The sequence below is a fragment of the Schistocerca gregaria genome, chromosome 7, assembly GCF_023897955.1.
Source record: "Schistocerca gregaria isolate iqSchGreg1 chromosome 7, iqSchGreg1.2, whole genome shotgun sequence".
Lineage (NCBI taxonomy): Eukaryota > Metazoa > Arthropoda > Insecta > Orthoptera > Acrididae > Schistocerca > Schistocerca gregaria.
Genome location: NC_064926.1, coordinates 189,686,623 through 189,704,989, shown reverse-complemented (window position 1 = coordinate 189,704,989; position 18,367 = coordinate 189,686,623). Strand labels below are relative to the sequence as shown.

General features: G+C 41.3%; 1 protein-coding gene across 2 annotated transcripts in view; it reads right to left on the bottom strand.

Annotated features, from left to right (window-relative positions):
* LOC126281541 (leucine-rich repeat-containing G-protein coupled receptor 5-like) overlaps nucleotides 1-18,367 on the bottom strand; it is a 685,956-nt gene that overhangs the window by 193,460 nt on the left and 474,129 nt on the right. For both annotated transcript variants that reach the window (XM_049980596.1, XM_049980597.1), the window contains exons 10-11: nucleotides 9,891-9,956; nucleotides 6,359-6,502 (exon numbers count right to left, since the gene is read on the bottom strand). In XM_049980596.1, coding sequence (XP_049836553.1) covers nucleotides 6,359-6,502; nucleotides 9,891-9,956 — 210 coding nt within the window. The remainder of the gene's footprint in view (nucleotides 1-6,358; nucleotides 6,503-9,890; nucleotides 9,957-18,367) is intronic.

Sequence of the window (18,367 nt, the reverse complement as noted above, 5' to 3'; positions counted from 1 at the left end):
CCAAGTTTTCTCACCTGCCTCCTAACTGTCATAGTACTTGCAGTGGATTCCGATGCAGTTTAGGATTCCTATGTGATGGTCTGTATTACACATTATGACCCTCTTCAGCTGTCGGTGGTCTCCGTCAGTCAAAAGACGAGGTCGGCCTGTACGCTTTTGTGCTGTGCGTGTACATTCACGTTACCACTTCACTATCAGATCGGAAACAGTGGACTTAAGGATGTTTAGGAGTGTGGAAATCTCACGTACAGACTATGCCACAAGTGACACCCAATCACCTGACCACGTTCGAAGTCCGTGAGTTCCGCGGAGCGCCCATTCTGCCCTCTCACCATGTCTAGTAACTTCTGAGGTCGCTAATGTGGAGCAACTGGCAGTAGGTAGCAGCACAATTCCTCCAATATGAAAAACGTATGTTTTTGGGGGTGTCCGGATATTTTTGATCACACAATGTACAAGGGGAAATCAAACGAGATGGAGATAGATGAGAAAAAATAATTAATCGCCATAACTGTTGCTGCTTTTATCCCACTGTGGGGCAAGACGGTCAATGCCGTCGTGGAAAAATGTTCAGGGTTATCTACGGAACCATGATTGCACCCAGGGGTGCACCCGTTCATTCCAAGCAAATCTACGACTACAAATGTCTTTCTTTATTGTTCCAAACGAATGTAAATCGCAAGAGGGGAGAACAGGATAGTATGGAGTACGCGTAAGGACTTCCCAGCGAAATTTCTGCAGCGTAATCTCAACGCGTGGGAGGGCCCACACGTTGTCAAGGTTGTTTCGCTGCAGAATTTTCGTTAGGAAGCCCTTACACCTTACACATTCTGAGTTCAGTCCAGATGTGTTCCCATGTGAGTCCCATACTTTTGAAGCTCAGAAGAAAGGTATGCACCGCCGTCGATTTGCTTCGGACGAGAAGGTGCACGTCTTGGTACAATCATGTTTCACGAAGCAACCACAAACTGTTCTCCGTGAATGTACTGATTTTAGGGCTACATCTGTTAACAGTTAAGGCGATTAACAGTTCATGTACTTTCTTCTATCTGTTTCATTGTCATTTGACTGCCCCGTACAGGACAAATTTGACATTATTTTGAAATTGTCGAACTGTTCCCCCACCAAACACTCATAGTTAGTGCAGTCCACTACACAGTCTGATAACTTCGTCGGTTGTATTAAGTTTTTAGTGACAGTGGCTTAATTAAATGCATAGCATTATGCTGCAGATGTTGTCTAACTACAGTCTAGCAGTGTTTGAACTGGCAGTATTTCGTTTCGTATATGGGGTTGCGGTAGTAACTAATTACGTGTTTTGTGAACTCAAACTTGGCACAGTGATTTCCGCAATTTCTGCAACATCATTACCAGTGGACTGGTTAGAAGGGCCAGAACCATTACATAAAAAGCAGATATCAAGCAGTCTCAAGTTACATTGCTCTGGGGCGCAATTAAATTCTTTTAACAATTACATACAATATTTGGGTTTAATCAACTACACGTGCCACGTGTTATCCTTTCAACTCTCTTTTACTGCATCATACGATGAGTTACAGAGCAGTTCCTGAATTCTTGACACGCAATGGAACGCTCTTCATGGAGATCTATAAGTAACCACTGATATTGTATAAATTTTATGTTAGGACCGACGAGCATCCAATGACAGTTACATTGCAGCGAATTGTGTGAAACAGGTGGTAACGAATAAAATACTTTCTTTTATAGTACAGCTATACAGAAACAGAAAATAATAATGGGGATCTGGTTTGTGTCCATCCGATAGAATAAGTTGTTGTCAACTGAGACCGACTAATCTTTATTTCCTTATGACAACGACGACAAAAGCATTTCACAATTCACTACTTCTTTACCGATTATGAACAGCTTATGTTTTTCGCCAGACTTCCAGTAGATAAAAAAAGACAATAAAACACTATTGGAAGCAGAAACTACGGAGTTCTCAAAGTAAAAAATCCAGAAAAACGAAGGTGCGATGGCGCCTTTGTGTAGGTTAGGTCACATGTGTTGATTGATAATAATTTCAGGAATTAGCACGCAAGTTATACTAATTACCTAGTTATTATGGAGGCTGCTGATAGATCTCGCCACTGAATTCTCACCAGATCTGAGAAACATTCTACACTGTAAACTGAAGTAAAATGTTTGAAATTCTCAGAAAAATAGTTGTAAGCTATAGCGAAAGAACAGTAATACAAAATATGTACAAGAAACAAGAAGGAAAAATAAGAACTGGAGACGTACAATGAAATGGCCGAATTAGGCAACGAAAACGAGCGACGAAAATAAAAGAAAAGTATTGGAGTGGGATTATAATTCAGGGTGAAAGAATATCAACGATAAAATTTGATAATGAAATTGGTATCCTCCGTGAAATTGAGGATGAACTGCAGGACCTGTTGAATGGAATGAACAGTGTAAAAGAATTAACACTAAGGACTGAAAGTAAATCGTAGAGAAGTCGAAAATAGTGAGGAGTAGCACATATGAAATTATAGATAAACTTGACAGCAAATCTGGGGATCACAAAGTAGACGAAATGAAGGAATTCTGATATTAGAAAACTAAACTCTGTACGAAGTGTCCTTGAGGACCGCACTATAGTGACCGACCGCCGTGTCATCCTCAGCTGAAAGGCATCAGTGCATGCGGATACGGAGAGGAATGTGCTCAGCACATTGCTGTCGCGGCCATTGTCAGTTTTCGTGCAAGGAGTCACTACTTCCCAGTCAAGTAGCTCCTGAATTAGCCTCACAATGGCTGAGTGCGCCCCATTTACCAACAGCGCTCGGCGGACCGGACGGTCAGCCACCCGAGTGCCAGCCGAAACCGACAGCGCTCAACCTTGGTGATCTGACAGAAACCGGTGTTACCACTGCGGCAAGGCCATTGGCAAGTCTAATTCTTGGAATTAAAATAACACATGACAGACGAAGAAAGGACGACATAAAAACCAGACTAGCACATGAAAACAGGGCATTCCTGGCCAGGAAAGTAGACTTATTAGTTTTGTTCAACAATATTACTTTTATTGTTAACCGGTTTTAGGCTTACAAGGCCATCTTCAGGCATGAAGAAATGGTGGAAAAATCGAAACTTTTTATGACTTTATTAAATTCTATAGTCTTTCCTGATTACGTTGATATGCACATTACAAGGTTTCAACTGAAAAATGACCTAAATATACCAAATTTTAAAGTTATGGTCACGTATGCCACCACACCCCCTATATTTCTGTTACAGAAACCAGTATTGTTTCGAAAAGAACCGTGAACTTTCTGTTTCCAGGGATTATACGTATGATAAATTTTATATGTTGGTAAAAGTTCAGGTTTCTAGTGTCCGTAAATGATTATCTTTGCTAGTACATACTTTTGTTTCGCTGAAGCTTTTTGCTCACATGTTACTGAATGTTTGTTGCCCAAGTGCTACATATATTTGTGGAAGTACGTATCCTTTTGTGTGCAACAAATACGAACTATGCCACCCATCAAGAAATTCAATAACAGGAAATTCCGTGGTAGACAGTTCGTAACAAAGCAAGCCACACTTTTGAAAGTAACCTATGTATCAGTTCTTCAGGGAAGAAACTCCTCATGGTAAGCCTCCTGTGATTCAAATTTTTGTGTTAACAATGACGCTGTTTATAGTGGATCAGTTGTTGTTGATGTTGGCATCCTATCTTCTTTGATGAAGGAAGTAGCGAAATGTAAACAATGTGATGGTGCTGGCTGTCTGGAAATAACTTAAAATCAAAGTAGTAGGAAGGGTTTAGCGTCAAAATTAGTTGTTCTGTGTAGATCCTGCAAGAATCTACCTCGAAAATGACTTCGAACATTGTGTATAATTCATATGATGTGAATTTGAAGTTAGTGCATGCAATGCGTGCAATATGAATAAGAAAAAAAGGTTGCTCAGACGTTTTGTGGTTTGAGGGACCTTCCTCCTCCTCCCAGTGGGTTTTAGGTGCCTTGACGGTTGTGTGTAAAGCATCTATGAAACGTGCAGTAGACGAGACTGTAATTATTAGTGGAACCAGGGACATTGCTGTTGCATTTGATGGGGCATGGCAACGTTGAGGACATCGTTCCTTGAATGGTGTTGTAAGTTCTACTTTTCTGGAGAATGGAAAAGTTGCTGATTTTGAGTGTTTATCTAAGTACTGCCACACCTGCCTTGGTAACATATTGATATCAGTGTTCTAAGAATTATGATGATTACAGTGGAGGTATGGAATGTGATGTGGCTCTAAAAATATTTCGGAGGTCGGTGCCCGTTTATAACGTTGGATATATGAAGTGCCTAGGCGATGGGGACTCTAAAGCTTTCAATAAAATTGATGAATTCAATGTTGATTGTGATACCTTGGCAAAAATACTGAAGTGTTGTGGATATGTGCAAAAGAGGATGCGTGCTAGACTGAGGAAGCTACGAAGAGAAATGAAAGAAAAGTTAGTATCTGAAGGAAAATCTCTGTCTGTCCAAGGCTGATTGACAGCAATCTTCTTCAGAGTTGTTACGGACTGGCCATCAAACGAACTGCACCTCTGAATTATGTTACAACATTGAGGAAAGCTGTATCGGCCATCTGTTTTCGTAAGTTGTCCACAGATGACCACCCTATTCACTGACTTTGCCCTAAAGGAGCAGATTCTTGGTGTGGTTACTTGGTGTGGTTACAAAAAGCAAAAGAAAGTGATCAAATATACCAGCATAAGCATTCTCTTCCTCAACCTGTTAAACATGGAAAAAAACAGATTTTTGAAATCTGAGAGACTGTTTTGTTGGGGGCACTCAGAATACAAATGAAAGTTTCAACCACTGCATATGGGAAAGATTACCCAACAACGTTTTTGTAGGACTAAATACATTAAAAGTTGGTGTACTACCTGCATGGATATGTTTCAATGGTGGAGTGATAGGAAGGTTGGAAGTCCTGAGAAATTTAGGCATAAAATGTGGCTCTAATATGAAATATCAATTGCTTGCATGTGACAGACAACGGGTGCATGAAGCTGAAAGATTTGCTCTTCAAGTTGCCAAGGAAGCAAGAAGTGCTAACAGGAATGCCAAGAGCAAGCTGGAGGACGAAGAAATGCTGCAGGATGAAGACTATGCTTCAGGAATGTTCTGAGGCACAGTTTAATTGGACTCACATCTTCATTCGCAATTTCCTGCACGTAGCATTTTTCAGAATTCAGGTGCAGATATTTCCTAAAGTTTATAAAGCATTGCTCTATTTTTTTATATAACTTGCAGTAGTCCATGCTTATGTAGTATACCTAAGCTTTATCGCAGAATCAATTAAATTATTGAAAAAGTAATGGGAAAAATATAAAAATTTAAATGTAAGATGTGACTTTTTTGTCCTTGTAATTTACGCAAGAGGTGGAATTCAATAGGTCTAGTACCTCAGCAATCACGTCATGCATATCTGGTAAAAATTTGGTTTCCTTCAGATGTATAACATTGGATTAAATCTTATCGCAATTTGAGGACGCATTTTGGAAAAAAATTGCATCAATTTCATTGTAATTTTTTAATAACTAAGCAGGTTAAAAAAATTCAGAAAACTTCTAATTTGTTCAGAAAGTGTGCTGCATTACCTGATATCAACAAAAAATCTGTGAAAACAAATACATATAAATAGTGCCTGAAAGAAATAGGTGTTGATTTTTACCTAATATTGAGCCGGGAAAGTACGCTGTATTCTTAAACTGAGAAACAATTTTCTGAGAATGTACGGCTGGAGCAAGAATTGTATGGAAATGGATCATGGACTGTGGCAAAACTGGAAAAGGTGAGAATCGAAGGGTTTGAGATGTGCCGCTGCAAAAAGACGTTGAAAATTAGTTGACTGATAATAAAAGAAACAAGGGAGTTCTCCAAAGCATCGGTGGGGAGCGAAACACGTGGTATACATTGAGAAGAAGATGGGACAGGATGATAAAACATTTGTTAAGACATCGGTAAAAAACATCCGTGGGTAAACAATGTAGCAGAAGGTAGGAACTGCCATATATTTACAACATAACTGAGGACATTGGATGCAAGCGCTACTCTCATATGAAGAGACTGGTAGAGAATTCGTGATGGGCCCATAAAACCAGTCAGAAGACTGTTGTCAGATCAGGGGCGTTAGAAGATAAACTTTTGTAGAAGTGAGGAGAAACGTAGAAAGCGTACGTGTGATGTTGAGAAGCAGGCAGCTGTATAGTGTAATCCAGGGGACTTCAGCTTATGGCAGGCTCTGGAGAGAGTGAGGATGGAGCAGAGGACGCTGGTGTGTGGGGTGGATATGACGCTGTGGAGCTGGCGGCATAGTAACGGTACTCACAGGACCTGCAGACGCGGCAACCCCTCGAAGGCGTCCTTGGGCAGCCTGGGGATGGAGTTGTGCGCCAGCAGAAGGTCGTGCAGTAGGGACAGCCCAAGAAAGGGCTGGCCCTCCAGTGATGCGATGTGGTTGCTAGACAGGTCCCTGTGACAAAGGAACACGCCATCACACTGTGGGACCCAGATTAGGCGGCAGTATGAGAGTTCGGCAATTTTCTCCTCGTGTGTGTGTGTGTGTGTGTGTGTGTGTGTGTGTGTGTATTCGAACGATGGTGCGTGTCCGTGTATGTTGTGCCTAGTTTACTGTGCGGTAGATTATACGCTGACTTAGCTTAACTTGTGCAGAGTTTTCTTTCCCTGAGGTACACACGAATGAACGAGGACTGTTTCTTGAGTTAACAATGGAGTAGTATAGAAATTAGGCAGTTTTTATTATAATATTCGTTAAACTACATACTCATTTTAATGTCTGTCATGAGGCACAGTTAAAGAATTTGTGATATTCATTTCACTTTTGGAAAAACTCACCCATGTATTTCCACACGTTTGTCATTGTGTACAGTGAGATTCTTAAAGTCAATAACATAATAAGAAACGGACGATCCCAGTGGGTATTGATATCTCCAGTCGGATATAAATAAATTAATGTGTACACATATTCATAAAGATTAGTTGAAATATTCTTTTTTTACGTATTTGAACTAATGTTGAGCATTTTATTTAAATTTCTGCAATTTCATTTTTATTACTTGTTTCAAACGTGTACTATCTATTATTATCAACAAATTTGTAAACTCTTTGATTTTATATCATATCTTCGTTCTTCTTCATTGTGCCCAGTCGTGGCGGGAGAGTTGTAAATTGGCAATCCTGTCGATAATGTCTTCTGAAATGGAAGGTATTGAAGGAGGAGTTATTGTAAATGCAGGTAATGCGTTTTCGTAATACTGCTGGAGACAGAATCATTTTGTGTAAATATTTCAGTGTGTACGAATATTAGTGAATATAGCTGTTTAAAAGTTCAGAATCTTTACTAATTTGAATACTTATTGCAAGCCAGCTGAATAACTCAATCCTGTCACCAGTTAATGTTTCTTCGTCTCAGAAATAGGATCTGAGACAACCATCACTATAAAAGAAGACTGAGAGGCCACCTACGAAATATCACAGTAAGTAATATTTTATATCCCGCCCACCTAGCCGCGCCGTTTAACGCGCTGTTTCAAACGTGGGAAAGCATGCCGGTACCCGGCACGAATCCAACCGGCGGATAGAGGTCCGGTGTGCCGGCCAGCCTGTGGATGGCTTTTAAGGCGGTTTTCCATCTGCCTCGGCGAATGCGGGCTGGTTCCTTTTATTCCGCCTCAGTTACACTAAGCCGTCGATTGCTGTGCAAACATTGTCTCCATGTACGCGTATACGGTAATTACTCTACCACCCAAACATTTGAGGCTACACTCGTCTGTTATGAGACGTTCCGGGGAGGAGGGGGGCCGAACCGCACAACAAGCCACGGTTTGGTGTGACGCGGCGGTGGGGTGGGTGGACTGCTGTGGCCTGTTGTGGGATTGTGAACAACTGAGGGATATGGCAGGACGAAGCCTCTCCGTCGTTTCTAGGTCCCTGGCTTACAATACACATAGAATACTTTATATGTGGACGATGTATTCTATGCAACTTACTCGTATTCAAATCATCAACGTCCGTTTACAGGCCAAATCATTGAACTTTACAATGTGCAGCAGGAACTGGTATCTTGCTCATCAAATTATTTTAGTAATTCAGCCGACATATAGATATATTTTTTCTTTTTTTCGAAACAGATCCAAGTGCGGGAGTTTGAAGTTCGCGCACTGCTGGAGAGGGAGAAATCCCATGACTTCGAGTGTGCAGCAAGATGTCCATAGTGTCTAGGGCGAAACGAAGTCACGCATGCAATTGCCTGCGAGGTCTGACCGCATGGCGTAAGTTGAGCAGGTGTTTGCGTGGAATAGAGAAAGCGAAATACGAAACATGAAGAGTACACCTATCGTTTGTGGCTCAGTAGCTACAGTGATGTATTCTTTCACTTGAGATTTTAGTGACACTTACGTAGTCTACAATCTCATAATTTAACTTGTAATATGTTTCCTTTGCCTACACCTGCTGGAATAAGAATTAGCTTTATTACTACATTCACTAGCCAACAGAATTGCTGATATCTCATTCGGGAACAGCAAAGTATTTTTGACGAAAGAAACTTGTGTTCCAGAGAAAATCTGCAGTGGTCGATTGTCTCAATGCAGGGCACAATTTGGTTACAAAAGTACCAAGTTTTTCTTGTCGACATTATTGCACTGCGAGAGCGCATCTAAAGATGCTGTCGAAAGTTGCAGATAATCAAATCTTGTGAACAGAAATACGTTCCCAAATTAGTAGAGTGTGGAATCCACCAGTGGTAACGTTAATGTTACAGATCGAAAACAGAAACTAATGGTCACCCAACGGATGATGCCTCGCTCCTTACTTAAACATTCGAATGACAGCGCAAAAGTTGGCCAAAGGATTACGCGGGCGCGTAGTTTGGCCCGTCGGCCTCAGAAAGAGGGCGGCGGTTCGGCCTTGCAGCAGTGCACAGGAAGAACAACAGTCTCTGCGCTTAGACTGTGGTCCTTGGTTCATGCCCGACAGGGGGCGTTGCTGTCCTTACCGCTACTGGGCATGAATTCTTCGCTTTTGGCTATCGAATTCCGTGCGTTCGCACCTGTGCGTTTCCCATCGACATGTAGCCAAACTTGTTTCCAGTACGTTTGCAGAAGCTTGGCTGGGAAGCCCTTATATATCATCAACACAGTCCTGATCTCTCCCGATGCGATTTGCACACTTCTGGAAAGCTGAAGAAAGGCATTCGATGGCGCAGAAATGCTTCGGCTGAAGAGGTGAACGCCTGAATACAATCGTGGCAACATCAAATGTATTTCCCGTAAAGGCACTGACCATCTTGTCTTACAATAGGACAAATGTGTTAACAGTTTTGGCGATTGCTTTTGAAATAATAAACAGTTTACTTACTTTATTTCCATATATCTCACTTTTCTTTGACTGCCCCTTATAAATATTGTATACAGCAGTGAATTCTGAAAGTTACGTAGTTTAAGAACACGTAATAATTGTATTTATACCGCTGCAAGTCTTAAAGTCGAAGGACTAGATACGTTGCAAATGTGCAACGTATGTGCATGATTCGACACCTAGCATTTTGATCCTTACACTACTGGCTATGGCAAAGAAACTTTGTAATCACTTCGTAAGTCTGTCCTAGAACTCTTACTTTAGAACCTATTAGCTTAATGTGTAGACTAATATGACATGTGGAGCTTGTTTGTTGAGGGTCAGTTTTGGTGTTACTTTGTTAATTTTTATATGTGAGAAACACTTAAGTTATGCACTATTAAATAACACTTGTTGTGCAATCATATGTACAAACTCAAACATTTCTAACTGACTTAACATTTACAACAGAGTAAAGGCAGAGGAGGAGAAGCTATACTCACAGCACCCTGAGGTCCTTGCAGGCACTGAGGTCGGGAATTCTGGTCAGCTTGTTCGATCTCACATCCCTGAAACACACAAACCCATCTATATGAAATTATTTTCGTTTTCTCCTATCTGTAGTGATCAGTTGACCACTATATGTGAAGTTTTCTGCTTATATTCCATAACATATGGTAAGAGAGAATGGTCAAATGTTCAGAATGATATTCTTCACTCTGCAGCGGAGTGTGCGCAGATATGAAACTTCCTGGTAGATTAAAACTGTTTGCCCGGCCGAGACTCGAACTCGGGACCTTTGCCTTTCGCGGGAAAGTGCTCTACCATCTGAGCTACCCAAGCACGACTCAGGCCCTGTCCTCACAGCTTTACTTCTGCCAGTATCTCGTCTCCTACCTTCCAAACTTTACAGAAGCTCTCCTGCGAACCTTGCAGAACTAACACTCCTAGAAAGGATATTGCGGTGACAAGGCTTAGCCACAGCCTGGGGGATGTTTCCAGAATGAGATTTTCACTCTGCAGCGGAGTGTGCGCTGATATGATAGAGCTTCTGTGAAGTTTGGAAGGTAGGAGACGAGTTACTGGCAGAAATAAAGCTGTGAGGACGGGGCGTGAGTCGTGTTTGGATAGCTCAGATGGTAGAGCACTTGCCCGCGGAAGGCAAGGGTCCCGAGTTCGAGTCTCGGCCCGGCACACAGTTTTAGTCTGCCAGGAAGTTTCGTGATCAAATGTCGTTTATGATAGCCAGCTTCGGCTTTTCTAAGCTAGGTACATGGCGTTTCATCTTTTCTGTCGACTCTTTCCTTTTATCAAAGAGTCACATAAAAAAAGTGAAACAGTCAGCTATCGTAATGGCACTGGACAATGTAATACTCCAAGTTGGTCGCATTTTTATTGTATTAACTTCACAATTTTACTCGTTTCTGTTTTAGGCCGTCTTCGAAATCTGTCAGATGAAAATACGCAAAAGACAAGTGGTTACTTTACAGAGAACTGAATGAGTACCATGGACTAGTGCTAGTATTTAGTGAAATAGGTTGCCTTTTACCAAAAAATATGAAAGTTAGATAGCGTTAATGCAAAAATGTTTTCGGAAATTGCATGTAAAAGGTTTAGTGTTAGAGAAATTTTCTACAAAAAAAGTAAATCCCATAAGCGTAATCGAATTTGCTGTGAATTGGTGTTTCGGTGGAACCACTTCAACATATAACTATATTATAAAAACAGGCATACGTCTTTTTTAAAGTATGTAATCGCTAAATTTCAGTAAAATTGTAATGATGGAACATGATGATGTATTCATTATTACAGTACACAGCAAAGGCATTTGACAAAAAACGACTGCATGCTTAAGGTTAAAGATTAAAACTTCTATATGCCCTACTCAAAGTTGTATATGCGCTAACGTCACCTAACGGTCACCTTTTGTTTTACAGAAGATGCTTTAAAGCCGCCATACAGTAAAAACTGCTTAGTATTACACAGTCTTTGCTTACGAAAAGGGAGTACAATAATCATGTGACATAATGTCTGTTAGCAAAAAATGTAAAGAGGGGCACTCTTTGAACTGAAATTCCTCGGCGCACATATAGCAGTGGTTGAGCGTCTCGTTCTACATGGGAAATACATGAGCTCGACATCTAAAACCGAGTGAAAATTATTTTAAAACATGGAGATGCATAACTTCTAACACACGACAAGGTCTTTTCTCTACGTTTGTGCACAATCAGTGTTTGAAGGTTTAATAATCTAAGAATTGCAGAAGCACCAGTCGCTACATATCTTCCTGCGTTACGAGCAGCAAGAGCATAAAGTGGGTATCATTTGGCAGAAAGCTTAACGTCTGTTCGAAACACACTCAGAATATTCAGAGTCATATTTCCCTAACAAAAGTAGCTGTGCCGTCGTACGTTTTTGTATTATTCGCCATCGAAATGCAAATATGAAGCTGCAGTCTAAGCGATTAAAACACATCGTAACGCAGTAGTTCGTAACAGACATCTGGACAATGTAGTCACGGCGGCTTCTGATACTGGAATGCTGTAATGCAGGTACTCCGAAAATAACGAAGCTTGTCCACATCACGCACTTATCAAGCGTGCATACTGTAACTCTGGTGTGTTCTTTTAATCATATCTTTGAAGCCCATATTTACACTCCAGTGATCTGTACAAATAAAGTAACGCAAAGTATTTCCAACCATCCAAAGAGTTAAGGACTGAGTCACTGTCTAACACATGCAGTCACAACGCTCTCTGGTGCGTAAGGTGTTCGTTTGACAGCAGGAGAGACACTAGAGCTCCTGAAGTTTAGGAAGCAGACAGTCACATCCGTCGTAAACATAATTTTGTTTTAAATTTTTTACTTAATTAACGAAATATCTGTTGTATTTTGCCGTTCCAGGTGTTTGTAAATAGCCAAGAGACACAAAGATCGTGAAATACATATAAAAACAGACGTATCACGCTGATTCAGTGACATATCCTACAACTTATTCACGAAGAAATAATGTGCGTATTTCGAGCTTACTCCGCCGAAAGCAAGAGAAAATAAATACATATTTCCTGCGTAAGAAGTACATGTTTCTGTTGTTGTCTGCTTTTATTTTCATACGCACTAGCAGTGACACCTAAAATTTTGTTATGGAGTTAATGATACGCCCATACATTCCACTCGGCTTTCTATAATGCCGTTTATTTTTGTAAATGTAACTATTTTTGATTCTAAATTTAATTTGTTGAAGAGTCTCACCGTTTGTTGCTCACATTTATCAACAATTGTGGAACTGATTTCTTCTGTGTTGGGAAACAGTTTTATCACGTCCAGTTCCAAAATATGTGTACACTATACTACATTCGTAGTCCTTGTGACTGACTATATTGTACACATATTTTGGAACTTTTCTTTGATGTTGTTTTTGACCTTGTTCTTTGAGTTTGGCTTACAGCTTCTAAAAAATGTTAACATCAATCAGTTAATCAAGATGTTGGTTTCACTATGACGACGCGGCTGCTACGGTCGCAGGTTCGAATCCTGCCTCGGGCATTGATGTGTGTGATGTCCTTAGGTTAGTTAGGTTTACGTAGTTCTTCTAAGTCTAGGTGACTGATGACCTCAGATGCTAAGTCCCATAGTGCTTAGAGCCATTTGAACCATTTTCACTACGACGGCATCACGCGCTGTCTGTATCATCTATGGTGTAAGCTATGGGGCGGGGTAGCACAGAGATTAACACATTGACCTAGCATTCAGGAGGACGACGGTTCAAACCTGGGTCCGGCCATCCTGATGTAGATTTTCCGTGATTTCCCTCAATCACTTAAGGCAAATGGTTTTTCGAAAGGGTACGGCCGCTTTCCTACTCCATCCTTCCATAATCCGAGCACGTGCTCCATCTCTAATGACCTATTTGTCGACGGGAAATTGAACACTAATCATCACCCCCTCCTCCTCCTCCACCAACACCTCCTCCTCTTATGATGTGAGCCTGCAGATAAACCAACCGGAAACACGTCTGTGACAACTACCGATATTTCAAAACACAAGTATGCATTCAAAAAGTTTTATACAACACAGTCTTAGAATATTATATAGACTGCTACCTGTTGTGTTACAACCAAATGAAACCAAAGCGTTTCTTACTTGTGGCAAGGCGTCGCCTAAATGATGCCGGTCACGTATGCTCCGGGTTGCCTCCTCGTTTCCTGGTAGGAGCGGCACAGCTCGAGTTCGGGCCATTCAATTAGCGGCGTTATCGGGTATCCTCGCCCAGAACATAAAAGACTCGCCGTCCAGCGAGAACCGTGCGCTCGTTACGCGCGGAAGTGCAAGCCGCTGTGGCTGTACGGCAGACAAATGTTGCTCTCCTCTCGCTTCTGTGGCGAACAGAACGGTGAAATGATATTGTGGACTGCGCAAAGACTTGTTTCGCTTACTAAACCCGGTCACGTGCTTTAATTTTTGCAGTTAGAACGTAGGGTAGAAAATTCTGATGCTATGGGAAATGCTACATCTAACAGTATTAAGCGATAAATGTTCCTGTTAATTTTTGTGCAGTAAGGAAACACAGTGATTTGTACACATTCAGCGATAATATGACAGGACAACATTGACTGAAATTTTTGAAACGTATTGCATGAAATGACTTATACGGATCCTCTGTGTTGATTTCGCGAGGATCGTTAGCATTGGAAAATTACTTCACTTTAAGACCGTTTTACATATTTATTGACTGGAGGAAGCGATTTCTAAGAATATGCAGTTGAAGCACAGCGGTTCAAGGAAGTAGACCATGGACTGAGGAAAAACCGGGAAAAGAACAGAATCGAAGCACTTTAGATGTGGTTATAAAAGGATGCTGAAAGAAATGAGGAGATTCTCCGGAGAATCAGTTAGGAGAAGGACGTGTGGAAAACATGGACATGAAGGAATAACGTCACTGGTGCAAGAGGGATCTGCAGAAGATAAAACGTGTACGGGAACAAAGAGACTGGAGTACACCAACAAGGTAACTGACGTCGCTTGGTGCAAGTGCTACTCTGAGATGAAGGGGTTAGCACAAGTTTGGATTTCATGGTGGGCCGCATCATAAGACTGACAGTAAAAAAAAACATAGATGAAGTTCTACGATAAAATAGTCATCTGGCAGTTACTGCTCGAATATGTTAGAAATTTCTGATGAATATCTGAAAGCGAATGACAAGTTATCTAACGTAAAACATCCACTCCGAACACGCTTGTTGTACTTCTGTCCGGACCGCTATTTTAAGCAGCTCTTTTTATTCTAGTGAAGTAGATAGTAATTCTCTATGTGACAAAGTATATACTCACATCACAAAAAGGTTTTACGTCACCTCGGTTCTGGAACCAGTGCAGAAAACTGGAATAGAGATCAACATAAACATCATTTCCGCCTTTTTTATTGCTCATGAAAACCACACATTGAATGTTTTACCAACATGCAGCGAGACGTTCAGAGGTGGTGCTCCAGATTCAAGGACACTCCGGTACCTGTAACACCCAGTAGCGTGTCCTTTAGCATTGATGCATGCCTGTATTCGTCGTTGCATACTATCCACAAGTTCATCAAGGCACTGTTGGTCCAGATTGTCCCACTCCTCAAGGGCGATACGGCGTAGATCCCTCAGAGTGACTGGTGGGTCACATCGTCCATAGACAGCCATTTTCAATCCATCCCAGACATGTTCGATAGGGTTCATGTCTGGAGAACGTGCTGGCCACTCTAGTCGAGCGATGTCGTAATCCTGAAGGAAGTCATTCATAAGATGTGCACGATGGGGGCGAGAACTGTCGTCCATAAAGACGAATAGCTCGCCAATATGCACTATAGGTCGAAGGATGACATTCACCTGTCGTTCAGTCGTTACGGCGCCTTCCATGACCACCAGTGGTGTACGGCGGCCCCACATAATGCCACTCCAAAACAGCAGGGAACCTCCACCATCCTGCACTCATTAGCCAGTGTGTCTAAGGCGTTCAGCCTGACCGGATTGCCTCCAAACACGTTTCCGACAATTGGTTGAAGTCATATGTGACACTCATCGGTGAAGAGAACATGATGCCAATCCTGAGCTGTCCATTCGGCATGTTGCTGGGACCATGTGTACCACGCTGCATGGTGTAGTGGTTGCAAAAATGGATATCGCCATGTACGTCGGGAGTGAAGTTGCTCATCATGCAGCCTATTGAGCACGGTTTGAGTCACAACACGATATCCTGTGGTTGCACGAAAAGCATTATTCAACATGGTGGCGTTTCAGTCAGGGTTCCTCCGAGTCATAATCCGTAGGTAGCGGTCATCCAGTGCAGTAGTAGCCCTGGGGCGGCTGAGCGAGTCATGTCATCGACAGTTCCTGTAATTCTGTATCTCCTCCATGTCCGAACAACATCGCTATGACTCACTGCGAGAAGCCTGGACACTTCCCTTCTTGAGAGCGCTTACTGGCACAAAGTAACAATGTGGACGCGATCGAATCGCGGTACTGACTGTATAGGCGCTGTTGAACGACAAACAACACAAACCGTGTACCTCCTTCCTGTTGAAATGAATGGAACTGATCGGCTGTCGGACCCCCTCCATCTAATAGTAGCTGTCCATGCATGGTTGTTTACATCTTTGGGCGGGTTTAGTGACATCTCGGAACAGTCAAAGGGACTGTGTCTGTGATAAAACATCCACAGTCAACTTCCATCTTCAGGAATTCTGGGAACCGGGTTGACGCAAAACTTATTTTGATATGTGTATATAGACATGGTGTTGTTGTTGATATTGTTGTTGCTGATGTCTTGAATCCAGTGAGTGGTTTCATGAAGCTCTCGAAATTAACCTAACCTGCGCAACTCCGTCCATCTCAGTAAAACTACTGGAACGTCCGTGAAGTGGAGGTTTCAAAGCTTAAGCATCACTAAATAGGAGGGTAGTAATTGTTTTTTATAACAACACACGTCTTTTACAGCGCGTTCCCTGCCCAACTGATGACATATAATCTGTAAATGCAGCGATATACATGCAATTCAATTTGTTTTTTGTGTGCTACTTATTTGTACCTCAAACTTAATAAATGAATATTTATTTATGTTTCTTGTGGAACACACGATGGGTGCAATAATCTAGCGACAGGATTTTCACTATTGCAGACATATGGAAGTCTGGTGTCAAAAGTAACAGAGGTCAGTTGTAACATTTCAAATTTACCTGCATGTGTCTTTCGTAGAATTTCCCAAAACCGGCCACAGGCTTTAGATGTGTTCCATAAGGAAGGTAGCAGATTACATAGACAATCATTGTGAGCTCATTGTATAAGAGAAAAGAACACTGATTTACTGCGTTGAAGCAAAAATAATTTTTTTTATTGATTTTACGTAACACACGAAATTTTATGTTAGTTACAGTAGTTTCGTTTCGAGTAGGACTTAATTTAGAATTATTCGTGTGGCCAGAGCTACCCAGTTTTAAGTTTAATACGTCATAATGTAATCACGTCCTTTGGGACCTCTTTAACTTATTACAATGCATCACCAGTGAAAACGAGTAGCTGCTTGTGCCCGTTCCTTAGAATTCGAGCTTCGATGAAGAGGACTTATGAGATATATTTATCAAATTGGTCTGATTAACAACTTCTATGGTGTGATGAGAAATCTTAAGACTACAACAGAGAGGAAGCAGCTGCCACAGAAAACTGTGGAAGGTGCTGCCGCGGAATTATTAAATTCCAGAAAATCGATGAGGGTGGTGGCGAGAGTAACAGGAATATATCACATGCCACTGCAGGGATTTTCACATAAAATGTGGAAAAACGAAATTCTAAAATCTTGCTACAATCAACACAGCAGCGCATTCAATGCCGAGCAGGATTAGAAACTTGCAGAAAACATCAAACATTCTGCCGATCTGTATTATGGATCGTCTGCAAGTGATACTGGATACAACTCGCTAAGTGCTCTCAATCTGAAATACTGGATGAAAATAGGCCTGCGTAATTTGGGCACCGTGATTTACGCTGCGCAACTTTAATACTTGTCTTACTTCGCTAAACCTTTAACGCAAGACTATGCCTCGGAATTAGTAGATTGTGATAACGTTTTACATTTTTTAAATCGGTCAATAACAATACAAAATGCTGAAACTCACATTTTCGTTGCCTCTGGAAGCCTTCCTATAGGCAACCTGCCAGTGGGCTTTGGTAACTGTACGCCCTTTTTAGCCATTTATCAGTGTACAGGGTGCAAGCGATAACTGTTTACGACTTTCTACAGAGGTACAGGGGACGTCGAGACAAGCCCGGAAACAACCTAAAATTGCCCTATACAATCCACCTAGGTTACGGCGCATTCGCACTGCGTGACGTTTTAAACATACGATACCCGCTTAGTAGGTCTTAGTTGTTTGAAGATAATTTTTTTTTCTAGGTAAAATATTTCTTGAATGTTAAACACACCTTGTCCTTGCACTTATAAATGGTAACACCGCCTTCTCTGTGTAAATTTTACCTCAAAATTTTGTGGATTTCAACAGTGTAAATTTTATAATTAATTCATTTGTTTCTCTGTAATTTTTATAATGAGACTAAAGTACTTGTAAGGGTTAAATTTAGATGGAATTGTAAACGCAATTAGTTTTTTCATAACGTTTCCAAAAGACCATTTTCTCACATTCCCTTCACAGGATAATTTAAGTTACTTATGTTAAAGAAATAAGGACATTTCAAAAGCTGATCGACTAAGTGAGTGGCGAAATAGGGCAAGAAGGATTTTAAAATGTCACTCAGCGTCCATGTACTTTAGCTTAGGTTCATTTTGTATACCAACTTCACATTGTTTCCCAGCTTCATAGACCATAAGTGTCGTGTATCAAATTCTTTATGTCGACTTCCCCCTACATCACTGTGGTACGTTATAAACAGTTATCATCAACACCCTGTTCATAGATGAACGAACCCAGCATTATGAGGAAGAACTG